This window comes from Eptatretus burgeri, chromosome 17, assembly GCF_056783735.1.
Source record: "Eptatretus burgeri isolate ZD-2024b chromosome 17, Ebu_testis_v1, whole genome shotgun sequence".
Lineage (NCBI taxonomy): Eukaryota > Metazoa > Chordata > Myxini > Myxiniformes > Myxinidae > Eptatretus > Eptatretus burgeri.
Window position 1 is genome coordinate 36,805,188 of NC_140977.1, and position 19,347 is coordinate 36,824,534.

General features: G+C 46.1%; 1 protein-coding gene across 6 annotated transcripts in view; it reads left to right on the forward strand.

The window, feature by feature from the left end:
• The window catches only part of CAPSL (calcyphosine like), a 34,481-nt gene extending 20,383 nt beyond the window's left edge, over positions 1-14,098 (forward strand). For 4 of the 6 annotated variants that reach the window (XM_085860873.1, XM_085860874.1, XM_085860875.1 and 1 more), the window contains exons 3-5: positions 1,716-1,893; positions 11,822-12,031; positions 12,334-14,098. In XM_085860873.1, coding sequence (XP_085716999.1) covers positions 1,716-1,893; positions 11,822-12,031; positions 12,334-12,435 — 490 coding nt within the window. In that variant the 3' untranslated portion in view covers positions 12,436-14,098. The remainder of the gene's footprint in view (positions 1-1,715; positions 1,894-11,821; positions 12,032-12,333) is intronic. The other 2 variants (XM_085860872.1, XM_085860871.1) reach the window with 1 other exon arrangement.
• The last annotated feature ends 5,249 nt before the right edge of the window (positions 14,099-19,347 follow it).

A 19,347-nucleotide genomic window follows, 5' to 3' on the forward strand; every position in this document is an offset into this window, starting at 1 on the left:
TCTCAAAAAGTTATGGGCGGATTAGGGCGAAACTTTGTGGACAGGTTAGGTGTCTGACAAGGTCTATAATTTATTCCATTTTGGTGAAGATCCGAATCTGGATACGAGAATTATTTTTTTTAACTTTCAAGTAATTCTTCACCATTGAGAGATGGGGCCAAAAACGATATATAGCATGATATTTCAAAAAGTTGTGATGACTTGTGACAAAACTAAGTGGATGAGTTGGGTGGGTGACAAGAACAAGCTGTTAAGATTCTGGTTCAGGTCTGGATCCAGATCTGACCTATCAGTGGGGTACAAAACGTAAACTGTTCAGCCTGGCAGAGGTATGTGCTCTACCGAGTGCTGTTCTCGTATTATCTCCACTATAATTAAAAGTGTGTGTGTGTGTGTGTGTGTGTGTGTGTGTGTGTGTGTGTGTGTGTGTGTGTGTGTGTGTGTGTGTGTGTGTGTGTGTGTGTGTGTGTGTGTGTGTCACCATTTTTCTCAGACATGGCCAAACAGATCTTTGTCAAACTTTCAGAGGTTCATCAGTGAGTCAGGTCAGGTATGGGAGCATGTGCCAGAACAGCGCGTCGCTGCGTCCACTTTCCGCCGGTACTCCAGGGGCCTCCGTCTGGCCATCCCCCAGGCAGATGCCAGGCCCATCCCCATCTCCTTGAGATGATGGTCAACCTGCTGTAACCATGAGGCACGTGTAACCATCAGTGAGTGGCAGGGAGTGTTTTAGGCAAAACATTTTTTTGAAACTTTCAACAATTTGGATTTTTGGGGATTTTTTATTTTTATAAATTACTCGATCGTGCCCAAGGCTTTGTAGCTTTGTTGAAGGTCATACGTTATTAAATGATCCTTGACCCCATTCCTTAATTGCAGGTAGCAGTCTCAGGGTCTGCTTTTCGCTCACTGCAGACAGGTTGGTGGACTCACAGTTTTCTTGTGTCTCACCTCTTGCTTGACTTAAATTGCTCTCCACTACTAAGGAAGTGTTTTAGGCCACCACAAAAAAAAAGAAAAAAAAAAAACAACAAAATTTGATTTCTTCAAATTGCCAACAGGATTAACAGCACCGGGCAATGCCGGGTAACCCTGCTAGTATTATATAATCACGTGCTGCTAGAAGAGCTTAGAGTTATGCACACTCGCCTTTGAGCTCTCTAGTCTGGGTTTGAATTCTGACCCTACGATAAACGCCCCCCCCAACCTCTCAGGTGTTTTGCATGCAGGGAGATTTATCAATGTGGGACAATAGGCCGGACAACCCATCTGCCAGAATCGTTTGTGGATGTTAAAGATCCCTCGGTGTCTTTCTCTTGAAGAGCAGGCGAGTTATTGCCAACACCCTGGAACAAATTCTAAATTTCTGCTAGAACCAACAGGGGGCACTGCTCAGCAGCACATCTGTGCTCCCTGCAATGATGCAAACCTGCAGCCACATGCTGCAAATAAAGGAATTGCAGTAACACATTTTACCTGTATGGTTACCTTGCAATGTATAGTTTCTCTTTACAATGATCTCAAGGGATTTGGGGGTCAGTGATTGCTTTAAAATAATATATAGATATGTTGATGAGGGGAAAAAACAAGTTTCCATGATAAATATGCTTGGACTCTTTACCTATCCTTAGCAATTTACCCTTACCTTACATGTTAATGTCTATCATATGTCTCTCTGCCTGATGGGCTTCTCACCCTCACCCTTGTTTTTATAGAGTGTTTCGGATCATGGATGATGACGGCAACCGTTCACTGGATGAGCGTGAATTCCTGAAAGGCCTTCGAGACTTTGGTCTGCTAATGGAAGCTGCAGAGGCTCGACAGACTTTTAAAACTTTTGATCAGGATGGTTCAGGATCAATTGACTTCGAGGAGTTCCTGAAAGCCCTAAGAGTGAGCTTTGCATCTTGCATCTGGTTTTAAATGGAAGTATCAGTAAATGATAATGTGTTCACCTGTTAACTGACTCCTGCTTTCGAGTCCTAAATAAATTACGATAATGCTGTTGTTGTCACACCATGTGCAAAGCAGAGTGAAGACATTGGTTCACTTTGTCTGTTTGTCTGTCGACAGACGTCAGTCTATGATCGAGGAACTACTGAATTTCAATTGAATGTAACATGTTGAATGCGGTAGAACACAAATCGGAACATGAACAGGAACACGAACCTGCAGTTGTTGTTTTTTTTTGCATCCATCGTCTAGGCCAGTGGAAGAGCTAGTCCGAGTGCACTGAACGGTTCACGATACAACAGGACAAGAGGAACAGCAGAGAGAGGGGGAAACACAAACAGCAGAGTTGAAGGACAAGACAGAGGGAGACAGACAAACAATAGGTGTGGGGAGGAATGGGGCCAGGAGATGATGCATGAGTGGACAAGATGGATACAGAAGGTAACTCTCAGGAGGGAAAACTGGAAATTTGGAAGGAGGAGGGATTGTGTTGGGATTAACAAGGGTAGAAATGATCATGGTTTTTGGATTGGGGATGATCTGAGACGGTGGTGAACAGCTGTCTTGAAGACGTGGAGGGAAGAGTGAGATTGAAGAGGATGTGGAGGTTGGTTCCACAGGTGGGGCAAAAAGAGGAACAAATCAGTGGAGGTGAGCAGTGATCCTGGATTTAGGTAGATTCACCAGAATGGGGTTGATGGTGGACCAAGTGAGCCCTGCAAAAACTTGGGGGGGGGGACAAAGCATGAAAAGAGCAGAGGGTCCTAGACAACAAAGGAGGCAGTTGAAAACAGAGAGACCACCAACCTGTCTGTGTTGGTGCAGTGATAGGCCCATGGACTCAGCTTCATCATGGGAGATTCCAATAATCCTGAAGGCCTTGGTTTCCATGGCATCAAGCTGAGCAAAATGTGAGGCAAGGGAGCCAGCCCAGAGGGGAGATCAATGATGAAAGCCTTGTAGGTGGATCGGAGTTTGTCAGACAGAACTTTCAGAGAGTGATAATTAGATTTGTCAGGATTGAAGACATATTCCAAGTGTTTGACCAGCTCATGATTTTGTCTAGGTCTGAGGAGAGGGAAGAGGCTGCAGCCTGCCTGTCTGAAGGGTGACAGATGTCACGGCATTGGGTGCAGTCATCACCAAATAGCTAAAGGGGGTTTTCCAGAGTCAGAGGGATCATTGATGAAGATCAGGAATAGGACGAGTAGCCCAGAACGCTTTCCTTTTTCTCAAGATTGCACAGGGTAAGGTGTTCTCTGAACTCGAGTTAATCAATGTTTTTACGGGCTTAGAGGATAGCTCATAGCTTGTCCACTTACCTTTGAACTGTTTAATCTGAGTAAGATTTCCCACACAACTATAAACTGTCATTCTGGTGATTCACAGGCAGGATATTTTATCAATGAGTATTCCGTCCTCCGAAAGAGATATTAAGCCAGGCTGTCCCATTTCCCGAATGATATTCTGCTGCATATTAAGAATCCCGTGGTGTCCTTCAAAAAGGCATTTTCTGCTGTTAAACATTTGCTTGGAGACTGAGTAGTTTTCATTAGTGACTGCAGGATCTCTTGAGGAAAGTAGACAAAAATATATAGCACAACCCTGTGTGATACAAGCTAAGAGGACCATGCTAATTTTCCCCTTGGATTCCCTCACTATCATGAAGTACTACAGTACTCCATGTGGAGGGATGACCGAGAAAAAAATGTCTGCCCATTCAAATGTGAACACAATGATATGTTTATAAACAACTATCGAGTGAAGTCAAAAACATTTAATAGCGATCCTTTTATTATTAAGCGTTTTCTGAATGATCAAGATTTAAAAAGACACCAGAATACATCGCTGAAATATGATAATGACAAATCGCGAAATCACCAATTTGTACTTCTTCTTTCCTTCCAAAACAATGTAAAACTGTAGCCTGACCAAACTCAATAACCACTGAAGCCGTGATGGTGATTCCAACACAATGAAGTTACTTTGTCTCTGCACTAGTGCACGCAACCCAAAATAACAAAATAAATAAAACATTAATCGTTTTATTACGAAACGAAATCGAACATAAATGTGGACCTAACCAAACCAGGCGAGGATCATGGAAGGGGGGAAAATGGACAGTGGATGGAACCATTCCAAAAGCGATACATATCCAAACCATCACCCAATTCAACTGAAACAAGTATTTTTTCGCACATATGTGGTAATCCACATAGTCGACTGAACCAGAAGCCAGGATTGATGGGAGGAGGGGTAGAATGTACCTTAAGCCGAATTTAACAACATAGATGGATTTAATCCATATCAAAATAACAAAATACACACAACATTAAGCATTTTATTACTTTAAAAAAATTACATGTGAAAAATAAAATTAAAAATAGATAAAACACGAGAAAGCAAAGGCCATCTGCATCTGCTTTTGGGATGTGTTTAAAATTTGGTGCTGTGAGGAGCGAAGTGGGGGAGATTGTTAACATGAGATTAATTACAGCTTTTTTTAATGCTGAATATCGAATAATATACAACACACTAAGAGGATGATCAAAATAGAAATGCAAAATGCAAAGCCTATCCGCATTCAAAATGTATAGCCTTTTATATCGAGTCTTCTCTTTTTTTAGGATGGACACAGGCAGGTACACACGCTGATACTCTCCTCACGAGCTTCTTTTATATATAGTTTAAGCATTTTGTAAAAACAAATCAAACATAAAAATAGAGGCACCCCGCTCCCCCCCCCCCCAAAAAAGTCATTGACAAAGTAGCATAATGTGCTTACTTGACTTCACTATACATATATATATATATATATATATATATATATATATATATATATATATATATATATATATATATATATATATATATATATATATATATATATATATATATATATATATATATATTGTTACGAATTCGCGCCCACCAGCATGCAAACGACCGCTTTTCACTAATAGTAGCCGCTCGCCCACCGGAAGGACAATTCAGTCGTGACCTTCTGGAACTACGCCGGAACCCTGTCATGGGTGGGTCTTCAACCCCACCACGGCCTAGCCAATTTTCTACCCGCGCAAAATAGGGTCAATCGCCGAATCTCAATATACCTAAGTACCTGCGCGGGTAGCCTACCGGGAGACCGTACCTCGGCGCAAGTCGGCTTGGACACGAACCGCTCAAGCGGTCCGTTCTTCAGTGATAACCGAGCGGGTATTATCGCCCGACCTCGCCGGATCCGATTCTATTTACCGGGTATTTAACAACCCCAACTCTTATTCCGCAATGCAAGATGGCATTTCAATGGGGAGAAAGGAGGACGCAACGAACGGGTTACATTCACACAAGCACATTTATTTTACACACATGCACGTATGTACAGCAATGCAATCAATGCGGGGAGGGGACAAGACACGAGCAAGGTAAAAGCACCACAACCGACTATAAGCAATTTACGTACAGAACTTACACAGTTTTTACTTACAGGACACGGCACCACCAACATTCATTCAAAAGCAAAACCCAAGGAAAATAAAAGACTACCCCCACAGACAGGGGAGTCAGACAGGGTCCGTAGACCTTTATGGCATGGGACTTGGCAGACCGAACGAATCCCACAAGACCGTTGCAGGTTACCTGCACCCTCATGGTGCGATGGTGGGCAAGTCGCGACGTCTGTCCCCCCACGGCAGCTCGGACAGCCGCGGCTGAGCTCGGCCTTCCACGGAGCCGGCGAGCTCTCTCCGGCGCTCTCCACATGGATGCGCAGGCTTGCGCGACAGAGCTGGCAACGCGGCGCCTCCCGTCCACGTCCCTGGTGCCACGCCCAGACTCCCCATGTACTGCGAGCTCCGACGACTCGACCCGAACCACCGAACCCAAGACTCTTTGAAGACCAAGACGACGAAGAAGAAGAAGCCCCACGCACCACTACGAAGAAGAAGACAAAACAAAGCCTGCGAGCTGGCGTCCTGCGTGCCCTTATATCCCTCAGTTGCAACACCTCACCCCTCCCCTTTTATCGCTCCGCCCACCTTCCAGCTCCTGCAGGAAGCTTCCAGAAAAGGGGTGTGCGCTATCGCCCCCCCTCCCCGCGCGCCTCGCGGGGGCCGAGAGAATCTTTCTTGGCACAGGTCCAGGGAGATTCATTCCCCCAAAATCAGGCCCCCACCTTTTTCACCTTTGACCTCTGGCTCAAATCGCACCTCTCCCATACCAAAGCGCGGGAAAAGCAGGAGGGAAAATCCGCGCGCCATCGGTAGAGAGTTGTGGTTTGGTTCGTGGAGAAGGGGATCGGTAGTTGGCGTAGCAGGGAAGGTGGTTAGGTGATCGTGGTTGTTGTGATTTGAGGCGAAAGTGGTTGTTGTGGTTTGAGATGATCGTGGTTGTTGTGGTTTGAGACGATCATGGTTGTTGTGGTTTGAGGTGTTCATGGTTTGAGGCGATCGTGGTTGTTGTGGTTTGAGGTGATCGTGGATGTTGTGGTTTGAGGCGATCGTGGTTGTTGTGGTTTGAGGCGATCGTGGTTGTTGTGGTTTGAGGCGATCGTGGTTGTTGGTCCAAAATAACAATAGGAAAAGAAAAACACTATCTCAAAGATCACAGCCCTGTGCACACGGATAATCCCCATTAAACAACGGTGGGGAAATCTAACTGAACACGGACTTATCGGCATTACTAACTAAGGACCTTTATAGTGTTCTGCGAATTTCCACAGCCGTAACACTACCCCCTCCCCTTTTTACAGACTTGTCCCAAGTCGTCGAATTTTCGTGTGCCATCATGTGTAAGTTCTAGCACGTTTTACCTTCGGATCGCTGAGTACGACATTCAGTGTATTCGTGTCCCAAAAGTAATTAACCTACGGGCTGAGTAACTAACTAAACAAACCCACTCATGCAGACTACTTAAATAATTGCCGGCGCAAAGACACACATGCAGGGGGTGCAACTCATTTACAATTACAACTCTTAACCTTACTTATAAATTATACACGACACCATGACCCAGGATCTATGGACTCTGTGGGGAAAAAAAAGCAGGGAGCCAGGCTGCTCACACGCAGTCTCTGGCCCATGGAACAATGCCGGTGACAGGGAATGTGGCCGGCTGCTCACACGCAGTCCTAGGCCTCCCCCTTTGAAATGAGCGCAGTGAACACAAGTGGTGCACGGGCTGCACAAATGCAGTCCCGTGATGCGGCTGCCTACAGGGCAGTCCCTGCAGCACGCACGATGATCTGACGTAGCAAACAAACGGTGCACGGGCTGCCAGTGCAGTCCCGTGATGTGGCTGCCTTCAGGGCAGTCCCTGCAGCATGCGCGATGATCCTGGCGCACATGGCAATGAATGGGGGCAAATGCAACAAGGGGCTACAGGCATGGGGTCATTGCAAAGGCAGGCAGACAAGGCATGGCAAGGCAAGACAAGGCCGTTGTAGCAAAACGGGCCGGTGGTGAAGCCGACCGGCACAGGCCTTGTAGTAAAACAGCCGGCAGATGATCCGACCGGCACAGGCCTTGCAGCAAAACAGCCGGCAGATGATCAGACCGGCACAGGCCTTGCAGCAAAACAGCTGGCAGATGGAGTTGGCCGGCCTCTTGCCTTGTTCAAGGGGGTTGGTGGAGGGAGTGCGGTGGTGCTGGCCACTCGGAAGGCGGGCTCGGACCTACCTACTGTCTCCCTCCCAACCTATCGCCTTTGCCTGTCTCTGTCCATACCCACTCCCTTAATTTGTAAAAAAAATCAAATTTAGCCCCAACTTATTTTTTTGTTTTATTTTTACTTCCCTCTATAATTCGTCTCCTAACCCCCTTTGCAGTCTCTGTTCGGCTAACCTATCACGTCACCTAGCCTACTCCCAACCCCTACGTTCCCTTCCTGGAGGGGAATAAGGGAGAGCTAGCGTCCTGTGTCGAGGCCCAATTCAAGCCTCAGAATGGCCTGCTCAGATCTCAGCGATCTCAACCCAAAGTGAGTCCAGCGGCCCACAACGAGAGCGAAGGGATGGATGGTGTGGAGGGGTACACTTCCTAATCTACCCTAACATTTATTCCTTAAACTACCCAGGGGCTTTCAACAAGCGCCTCTCGCTGAAACTATCGGTTCTAACAACCAAGATTCCTGTCGCCTGTGTTGGTGTCCTCTCAAATTTCGGGCCATGCCCCCAATTTTCCTTCTGTGCCCTCATACGGTCTCATGGCTGGGACACGTGGCTCCCTTGGCAGGAACTACCCTCTGCCGATTCTCCAACAATGGCACCCCCGGGCACTACACTGCCTCCGAGCCTACCAGCTCCCTAAAACTGGGGAGTGCCCTCGCTGGCGACTCCCCCTCGATGCCCACGTGGCGTGTTGGTGCCCCGGGTCCCTTTCCGAGGGTCGCCTGTGCCCAGTACACTGCCCCCATGGCATATGGCGCCCCAGGCCCCACATAATGCGGGCCCACCCCTGCCCACTACACTATCCCGGCCCCCTCTGGACCCTTGGCCTACTGCAGCCGACTAGCCCGGTGCCCGGGGTACCCACTCAGCGATACTCACCATTCACAGCCACGCTCCCAGCCCGTCAACAGGGCTCCTGCACCCCTCCAAACGGGTGTCGAGCCTACATTCCCACCAACAGCAAAACGACCTCCATTTTGTCAATTTGACTAACCCTCTATCTCACCTAATTCTGACCCTGGGGTCCCTTGCGCGGGAATCACTCCTCCCCCCAATCACTCATCACACCATGCATACCACATTTGCTCCATTCACTCAGACCCGCTGGCCTCACTCACTCAACATGTTTCCACTTCACTCCTCTTATCACACATCGCTGAATACTGCCATTCTGCTGACTAAATCCCCTAAGTAACTCATGCTCCCTCGTCATCCCTTAAAATACAGCACATCCTTTTAACACTACGTAGCTAAGCTACATCCCCTCTACACATCCAAAGTCTGTCACTGTCCTCAAATATTATTTCCCATTTTCCATCCTAAATCTGAACTAAAACCCTCAACTTAATCCATTCCACGGGCTCCATGAGGACTTACCCCTGCCCCATGAAGCCGGTATAGCTAAGCTAACCCTTCCCCCTAACTAGTTGTGTCCTGTGCCCAGGCCAAGGGGGTCTTCCACCCCTTGCCCGGGAATCCTGTTCACCCGAAGCGAGGCTTGCTTTTTTTTTTTTTTAATGCGCGCACGAGCGGCAACTCGCAACCTGCGCTCTTTTACTCCCGTGACGTCATGGCAGCTGTTCACGCTTCGCGCACCTCATCCCCTCTCGGACGGTACCATCCGGCAGGGAATTCTCCTCCTGCCGGATTCCAACCATACGTGCAGCCATGATGTCACCCTGCGCATTAAAAACAAGCCTCGCGTTACAAGGGGTTCCCCATGCGAACACATGTGCTCTGCTCGTCGGAGCTTCACAAATACGCTCGCGTGGAGAACCCATCCGGTTCAAATTCACATCCAGCCAACCTTCTGTCTGTCCGCGGGATCGGATAATCCACCGCGTGCGTTTCCGGACCGGGCTCACTCCCGCAGGGCGCGCACGTGGCGGCCTCGTGCGTTGCACAGCAAGGACCCCGCACGCGCTGCCATGCAAACCTGGCACGGTCCACAATGCAGCTACGGCCGCTACTTGGCCTTTGTCCACCGTCAGGCACCGTCATCGTCATCGCACTCTCGCACACAAACTCCCCCGTGCCACGACGCTCACACACCTCACCATGACACTCACACCAGGACATGCAGTTGCATGTTCCCGCATGCCGACCGCCATCTCCCTCACATACTGCAACCTCACACACATGGTCTCTCTCACACACGGCCGTGCACTCACGCATGCCCTTTCACTTGCACACGTGGTTCCACTCACACACGGCCTTCCACTTGCACAGGGGGTTTCACTCACACACGCTGTCTCTTCGACACATCGTGCTTCTTCCACACATGGCGTGCTGGGAAGCACGCATCTCGGCTTGCTCGCAACCTCGCACACTATTTTACTCATACACGCGGTCTCTTTCACACACAACCTTTCACCCACACTATGCGCGGTTTTCAGCACACATTTCACCACACTCGTGAACACACACACCGGGACATTCACAATGGGGATTTGTGCCACTACAAGGGCTTCCGGGGCCTTCACACCCCCCAAGCTCCGTGTGTACCCGTCAACAGAACTCACCCCCTCCAACTCGCTCGGCACGACCGGACCCACCTGGTCGAGATCCGCTTCAAGGGAGAATATTCCCTCCCCTCGTTCCTGGAGGAGGCCATCCGGCTGCTTGCACCGGGCCACGACACATTCCCCGAGCTCCCCCCATTGTCCTCCACTAACTCCGTGTGTGTGCTCGTCTTTCACCCCGTCTTTATAGTGCAGTCTCTCCTCGACTTTTTCGATCTCCCGAGTCTCTATATATTTTATTTCTGTTGTCTCTTCATGTCTATTAGTTTCTTCCTGGATATTCGTCTCTGTTTCCTCCTTCGTTCTATTTAATTCAGTCTCGACTCGGTCTATCTCCCGTGTCTCTGGCAATACTTAATTTCCTTCTTTGTCTCTGCTTTTATTTGTGTCTCCTTTATCCTAACTTTATCTCCTGTCTCCTAACTAACTAAGGACCTTTATGGTGTTCTGCGAATTTCCACAGCTGTAACAATATATATATATATATATATATATATATATATATATATATATATATATATATATATATATATATATATATATACACATATCTTCTTCTTCTTCTTCTTCTTCTTCTTCTTCTTTCGGCTGCTCGCTTTCGTGATCGCCACAGCGGATCATCCGTATGATCCACATAGTGATTTGGCACATGTTTTACGCCGGATGCCCTTCCTGACGCAACCCTGGTCACCTCTTACGACACAGGGATATGGTACACCTATTTTAACCGGGGTATAGACCGGCCCAGTACACTGGTACTCATTTCGCCGACCTCGGAAGGATGACAGGCTGAGTCAACCCCCTGGTGTATTAATTCAGTGGCCCAACGGGCCTTGAACTCAGGACCTTTTGGATCCCAAGCTGCTGCCCTAACCACTGCGCCAACACCAGGCTAATATATATATATATATATATATATATATATATATATATATATATATATATATATATATATATATATATATATATATATATATATATATATATATATATATATATATATATATATATATATATATATTTATTTTTTTTGTAGTATCATGGAATACTATAGTATCATGGAGTATTGCCATACTCCATATTATCCATAACAAAATGCAGTATATAAAAAATTAAGCATTTTATTACTTCCAAAAAAATTGCACAAACAAGAAATTATTATTATTATTTTAATGTAAAAATATAGAGGGATGAAATATTTAAAAAACAACAAACAACATAGGAATGGCACCACATTATGATGCCATAAATGACACCACAATCCTCATGGTTTAGCATCACGACATCTTTTGACATTTTACTTTTGTTGTGAGATTGTGATGGTACGTCAAAAGATGTCGTGATGCTAAACCAGAAGGATTGTGGCGTCGTATTGTGTCATCAGAATGTGGTGTCATTCTTCTTTGTTGTTATTCTTCTTCATCCATCACAATCCCACCACAAAATTAAAATGTCGTGATGGTAATCTTTGAGAGGATTGTGGTGTCATGCCAACCTTGTTCAGTTGTTTTCGGACATTTCCTCTGTTTTTGTATTTCCAGGTATATAAATATATATATATATATATGTATATATATATATATTTATTTTAATGTTTTTTTTTCTTGACTATATATGACTGCACCTGTCTGGAGCTATATGACTGTGCCCTTTATTTGTTATTTCTCCCTCTCTCCCCACCCAGCCTCCAATGTCTTCATCTAGGAAAGAATCAGTGCTTCAAGCATTCCAGAAATTTGACCGAAACGGGGATGGTGTGGTGACCATAGAGGACTTGAAAGGAGTCTACAACCCTAAACATCACCCAAAGTATCAAAATGGAGAGTGGACTGAAGATCAGGTGTTCCTCTCATTTCTACAGAACTTTGATTCCCCCTATGACAAGGATGGGAAGGTGGGTGGGGCTTAATGTCGTGTGGGAAGGAGTCAAAATTATGCCATGTTTGCGTACATGATACAATAAATAGACGGTCCTTTACAACAGGAAAAATTTGTTGATAAATTATTTTTATTTTCCTTTTGATGCTGTATAAATAATAGCCAAGAAAATCCTTATTCTTTCCCGAATGGCTTGAAAACGGGTCAGGCACTTGTAGAGGGAGAATAAGAGGAGAGTGTGCTTTAGTGGCCATAGACAAAAAAGGTAAGGTGGAGTTAAGTTGACATTTTGTTTTGTTTATTCGTTCTTATTTATAGGTTACCCAAGAAGAGTTCCTCAACTATTACTCAGGTGTATCAGCATCTATCGACAGCGACGTATACTTCCTGCTCATGATGAAGAATTCATGGAGGCTTTGAGGGTGACACAGAAGCATGTAATAGTGGTGTGAATAAATTGATAAAAGGATGCAGTTCGACCACACCTCAATACAGGTTCAGGGATGAGGATGATGATTATGAAAAACAAAAGTAATATACTCTGTACTCATAACCAGATGAAAAATATTTGCACTTATTTCATTGCTTTGATATAGATGGACAACGGGAAAGTTTCAGCATTATCTCTCAAAAAGAGGAGGCCATTGTGTGGGGGGATAATGTGGCTACAAGTTCCATAGCTGTAGATGTAAAGTTATGTTCGCTTCTTGATAATATTGAGGTTACACATACTCATAGAAGGTGAGGAAATGAATGGTGCAAGTTATAGGGTGGACCAAATGGTATTTTGCCATATACAGGTCATGGATTAAAAAAAACATGGAAACACCAATGTGAAGTCACTTAATAGGGCATTGGGTGACGAGGTGCGGTGAGTGCAGCCTGTGTGCACGGTGGCACACAGTCCATCGTTGTCTGCAAATCTGCAGGAAGGATGCGGAACCATTCTTCCACGGGAAAAATCAATCAACTCACACCTGTTTGATGGAGGTGGAAAACGCTGTCCAGGTGTCATTCCAGAATATCCCACAAATGCTGGATTGGATTCAGATCTGGTGAATGAGAAAGCTATGATATATGGATAACATGAGTGTCATGCTCATCAAACCATTGGGTGACCACACGTGCTCTGTAGATGGGGGTATTAATTGGGGAGGAGAGGACTGCAGAGGAGTCTCCTCTTGCAGCCATGTTAGCCATAATTATAGGCAAACAGGCCTGTGCAGCATTTTTATACATGACCCAAATCATGCTGGGATGTTATTTGCTTGACACATGAGCCACACCTGTGTGGAAGCCTTTGCTTGCTGTCCCTCATTTACCCAGGTGTTTCCATTTTTTTTTTTTTGTCCACGACCAGTATCTTTCTTTGTGTAACTACTAAACTTCAAGACAATGCTATCAAGCATTAAAATATCTACAGTGTATAGTTTATCAATGTTGGAAGAAAAAAAATCAAAAGGTTATTTGACCAAAACTATTGTTGAACTCGATGTTTTTGCTTCATTTCTCGTGGTATTTTATTGTACTATCCTTTTTGTATTTCTTCAATTTATATTGTAACGGCGTGAATGTACCCATCAAGCACTGGTGATGATGAGATGGTATGGGTTTTGGTAGAATGAGATGGACATTAGAGAACAACAACAGCAACAATCCTGTGATGAATCGTATTATACACAGCGTCCCTGTTTGTCTGTCTGTTCACTTGTACACTCGAATGGCTTGGCCAATCTCCACCAAATTTTGCATACGTGCTAGGGGTATCCAGTGTCAGGGTCTTCAGCACACAATAATACCCCCCCCCACCACCGGTGAGGGTGGGTTGATGACTCGTGATTTTCACCTCTGCATGTGGCACAGTGCACGTTGTTCATTGACCCCTGTCAGAGGGAAGGGGGTGTTAGTAGCCACGGAAACAAAATTAATATCCCCTCCCTGAGAGAGAGCAAGTGTTTCTTGTGGAATAAAAGAGACAACAATGGCAACTACGTTTCTGCAACAGCTGGCCTTGAAGCACGATCCAGCGGAATGCCGCGATCTCATTCTGCATACCATGCATTTTGAGAAAAGTCTGCTTTGGACTGGACCCATTGGAATAAATGAAAAAGTTTGAAGTGAATTTGGATACCATAAGTACAATTGTAAGACAATGTTAATTATGCCTTAAAAGTTTGGTGACAATGCACAATGTGGTGAGAGAAAGGACATAGGAAACGAAATAAGATGGACAGAAACCATCCTGTTATTTATATCGTATATAGAAGATGGTGGTCAAAGGCTTCTGAACAAGCTTGCACTTACATTCCATTTCTGGTTTTCCATTTTCATTGGGACCATACTCTGTGCAGAGCGTTGGTGCTGCCTAAGTATTCTCCTGGGCTATCGGGCACAATCCTGGATAGGTCACCACTCCAACATAGGACACTCAAATGGCTCAATCCCAGCAAGCTGGTACTCATTTTGCCAACCTCGGAAGGATGACAGGCTGAATCAACCCCAACTGCTAATAATTCAACAGCCAAGCAGGATTTGAACGCAGGACCCTCGGATCCCAAGCCCACCACCCTTACCATTAAGTCAACACCAGGCATATTTGCGCTAGAAATAGGATATAAACGGACATTATGAGACTTGTCTGAGTTGCAAAGACAGTACCGTCGTAAATGGACAACTATACAGTCGATTGCATCTGAACCTTTCATCCCAGCATTATGAGGTAAGTCCTCAGATGGTAGAGCCAAATGCACCAACCACTCATTACTCCACCAGACAACAGCAACAACATAAATATTACAAGTTTTCAATGTACCGTGTGAAATCTGTTGCACAACCGAATACAAGTAGTTGCCACCATGCTTGCATGGTGCTCATACATCTGTACTCATCGGAGCCAAAAATGCTCAAGTTTACGCTTCGTGATGAACAACATCGTTAAACAACCACAAATGATCAACACATAAAAATTGAAACATCATCACATCCTTGTCTTCTTGCAGTTTTAATTGGCCATGGTCGTGTAATTTCCACAATATTGCAGAAACAGTTGGCCAACAGGATGGTGAATAGGTAGCACACTTACCTTTGAGCTGTCTCCTCTAGGTTTGATTCCCGATCCAACTATAAAGTGTTGGATTGATGTTTCGCAAGCAGTACGTTAATACGTCACAAAGTGCGCTTTCCCCTTGGATGGACATTAAACTGGGCATCCCGCCTGCCAGCATTAGTTGGGGGATGTTAAAAATCCAGCGGTGTCCTTGGTGTAGAGTAGGTCAGTTTCACCGGCACCCTCAAAAAAACTTACAAATTCCTACCACCATAAATCAAACATCAGACCTCGCCAGCCAGGTCAGGAAAGACTTGGGTTAAAAACCTTCCCCAGCTAACCCTACAATAAAATGGGAATCATTGGGTCCATTCAATAAGTAGTAGAGTCATCCAGCAGCAGTTGCAATTCTTCCTGGTTCAAAATGAAATACTAATAATACTCTTGACAAGGGTGGTTAGCTGGGATATGTGTTGCACAAATTACTGCTCCATCGGCGAATTTAGGGAAGGGGGTATCCTGGGGGTACGGACCTGGTACTCATTTTGGCCCCACCTCCAGACCTGGCCCAACCTCCTTTTGGGTGAAGTGAGAAAAAAAAAATCACGACCAAATCCCCAAAAGGCAAAGAAAAAAAAATTGTTTATTTTTTTTAATATACACACATGATTGAGGCTTTTGGAAGAGCTAGAGCAGAATGGAACAAAATGGCCAGGGGGAAACACCAACAGCACAACAGAAGTGAGAGTGAGATCAAGGGGAGGGGAGTAAGGACAGATGGGGTGAACAAGCTGCAAACAAGTGGAACTAGAAAAGCACTTGATAGAGCGCATACCTCTACCAGGCTGACCAGTTTACATTTTGTATCCCACGGTTGTTTTTTCGTATGCAGCCAGTGGGTGCCTGGTTGCATCATTTTCTGGAAGCACGGCTGTGCCGCTGATGCAGTGCCACTGTTACCAGTACGCTGGTACTCATTATGCCGACCGCAGAAGGATGACAGACTGCATCAACCCACCTAGTGATGTTGTTACAAATCTGACAGCCATTTGCACACAACAGCCAGAGTCCTCGCAGTTCAGTTATTTCGATAAGTATGTTTATAGTTGGGGTCCCGTCCCTATGTTTAATGGGTGATTAAGTGTATGTGCGCTGCGAGTTATTTTTTACTTAGAATTAATATACAACAACAACAACAACAACAACATCCTCCTTTCGCTCCTGCCACCATCGGCCTTCCTCACGCGCATGCGTGCCAAGCACAGACGTGGATGGGGCTTCAATCGCCTCAGATCGGATCCCCGCTCCAAAAAAGGGCATGGAGTGTTTCCTCTGCCCAATGAGCGAAGGGCAAGCATCGCACGCGTGCCCCAGCCAATGGGAAGCCAGAACGCCCAGGGAAAGAAGAATGTCTCGACTAAGCGACAAAGAAGAGAGAAGCGCCAAAACAGCCAGAGAGACTCCGCTCAGAAGGGGCGTGTTTTTCCCCGCCTCCCGTGACCCTCCTCCAATCACGGCTGGCCACCACGAGACCCAAAACGCTCCGTCCAATCCGGAGGCGAGTCTCCAGAGAGCAGATTCCCCACCCCGTGTGGGGGAGGGGAGAAGAGAATCGAGTGGTGCGAGAGAAAAGGTTGTTGGTCGGACACCCACGTGTGTTCTGGCCTGCTGGGTGCTCCTTGTCATGGTCGTTGGTCTTCATCCCTGGTCTTCTCCTCGGCACTTGGTGCGAAGCTGACCATGCGGGTTTGAGTCCCACCATGGTGGTTTATGTTGGAGCGTGCAGGCTGGTGGTCGGAGCGTCCGACTTCCCTGCCAAGTATCCCAGGCTCCACAGGGGCAGGTCGGCAAGCCGCACAATGCGGCCAGGTACACCACGGAACTCTGTCCCCCCAGCTGAACTCTCCTCCTCGGCTGGAGGACCGAATAAAGACCCGGTGGGATCCATTTGTTTTTGGATTATGTGTGTGTCTGTGGCCCCAGTCTTTAAGTAGAAACGGTATAAGTGCCTTGCATCATTGTACATTTGATTATATTCGGTGTAACTCTGCTCTTTGTCTCCCTCTCCCCATTATAAATATACCCCGTGTTAAATGTACCAACTCACTGTCTGTCGTTTCTATCATTGACCCAGCATGGTGCGGGCTTGAGAAATAGGGAGGCCGTTTGTGCCGTAAATTGTTCATTTGGTCCAGCAGGCTTTGGTAATCCCCGCTCGGTTACGCCGGATCCGAGTCAGTAACAGGGACTCGGTTCGGACAAAGTCGGCCGAGGGTGTAGCTTCCCCGGTAGTTAGACGGCATGGGTACTTAGGTAAATTGGAATTAGACAATTAACCCTACCCTACGCCGTCAAAATATTGGCGTCCACAGTCCACTAAGGGACCCGTGACCTTCGGAGTTATCCGAAGGTTACGACCTTCAATTCCGGTGTTCGGTGGGAGACGGCCAAACTGCTCCATCTAGCGGTCGTCCCCGCCACCGAAGCCGGCACCACAACAATATTTCAATGGCATAACAGGGGATCAAACCCTAAGACCCAAAGATCTTAATCTAGCTACCTTAACCGTTAAGCCAACACCATGCCTTGTATCCCACTGATAGGCCATATCTGCATCAGTGCCTTAACCAAAATCGAATCAATTCGTCCTTGTCATACACTTAACCTCTCCATCAAGTTTCGTACCAACTGTACGAAAGTTTCGTACCAACTGTACCAACTGTACGAAGTTGGACATGGAGCCCCACCCCCTTTCAAAAAATAAGCACAACAGACCACGCATTATTGCTACCTATTTCAAAACGCCACTAGCACCATCATACAACAATATGACAATGAGAATGTAAAAACATGGTGACTCACCTTTAGAAGCGGACCCCCTCGAAGCGGATCGTTATCTTTTCTCGTTATCATTATTGCTACGGTGTCGGAGTGACCAGGTTTTTATGGGCATAAGCTCAGGTGAGTGAACTGCCAAAAATGGAGGTTGACAATCACAAATTTTGAAGCATTAAAAAAATTTTTATGGGCCCCCTAATGGTCGTGGGCCCCAGGCAACTGCCCTGTCTGCCCTCCCCTAATTCTGGCTCTGGGGATGAACAGCTATCTTGAAACCCAGGAGGGAAGAATGGGAAGTTGGTTGGTTCCACTGATTGGGGAAGTTGGTTCCACAGGCGAGAGAAAAGAGGAACAAATGAATGGAGGTAAGCACTGGGACTGGATTTGGGGAGTTTAACAAGAAGATGGTTACTGGCAGACAATGTATGCCCTGCAGAAACCTGGGAGAGACAGAACCATGAGAAGGTAGAGGGTGCAAGACCAAAAAGAAGGCAGTAGAATATAGAGGTCACCGACCTTTCTGCAATGCGAAAGCAACAAGCCTAGACACTCGGCTTCATCACGGGAGATCCCAATGATTTTGAGGGTCTTGCATTCCATCGCATCAAGAAGGGTAAGACGTGAAGCAGGGATCAAAGGGGAGAGCAGTACTCATTAAGCTGTGAATGAGAACTGTTGGTTGTCAACATTTTAAGTTGGTCAAGGAAAAACCTTGTATGATTAAGGATGCCTTGTTGACGGCTGGCTTTGGAGGCCATCTTTGCAAAGTTGTTTGCCCAAGAAAGATCATGGCTGATCGTGAGACAGGAGTTTCAGTGACTGAACTTCAAGAAGAGGATTGTTGAGAAAGAACACAGAAGGGTGTGCCCATACAGTGCAATCAGAGGTGAGAGACAGGTGAGATTTGTCACTTCTGAGGTCGGCGAAACGAAATGACCAGTGTACTGGTAATTGGGGCACTGCATCAGCGGCATATCCGCGCCCCTAATCAATGATGCAACCAGCAGCCAAGAAAGGCTACGCACGAAGGGAAGGGGTATTGACAAATATATTTAAATCTGGTATTGGTGTGGCGCAAGCACGATGGGCCAAATGGCTTCCTCCTGCGCATCATTTCCTTCGAAAATACAGAGGAAATTAAACTTCACCAAATGTTACATGACCACTTGATACACCACATATTGAGCGTACATCGAAAACCGTTCAACGGAGGAAAATTAAACTTTACTATATGCTACATGACCACTTGATACACCACATATTGAGCGTACATCGAAAACCGTTCAACGGAGGAAAATTAAACTTTACTATATGTTACATGACCACTTGATACACCACATATTGAGCGTACATCGAAAACCATTCAACGGAGGAAAATTAAACTTTACTATATGTTACATGACCACTTGATACAACACATATTGAGCATACATCGAAAACCGTTCAAC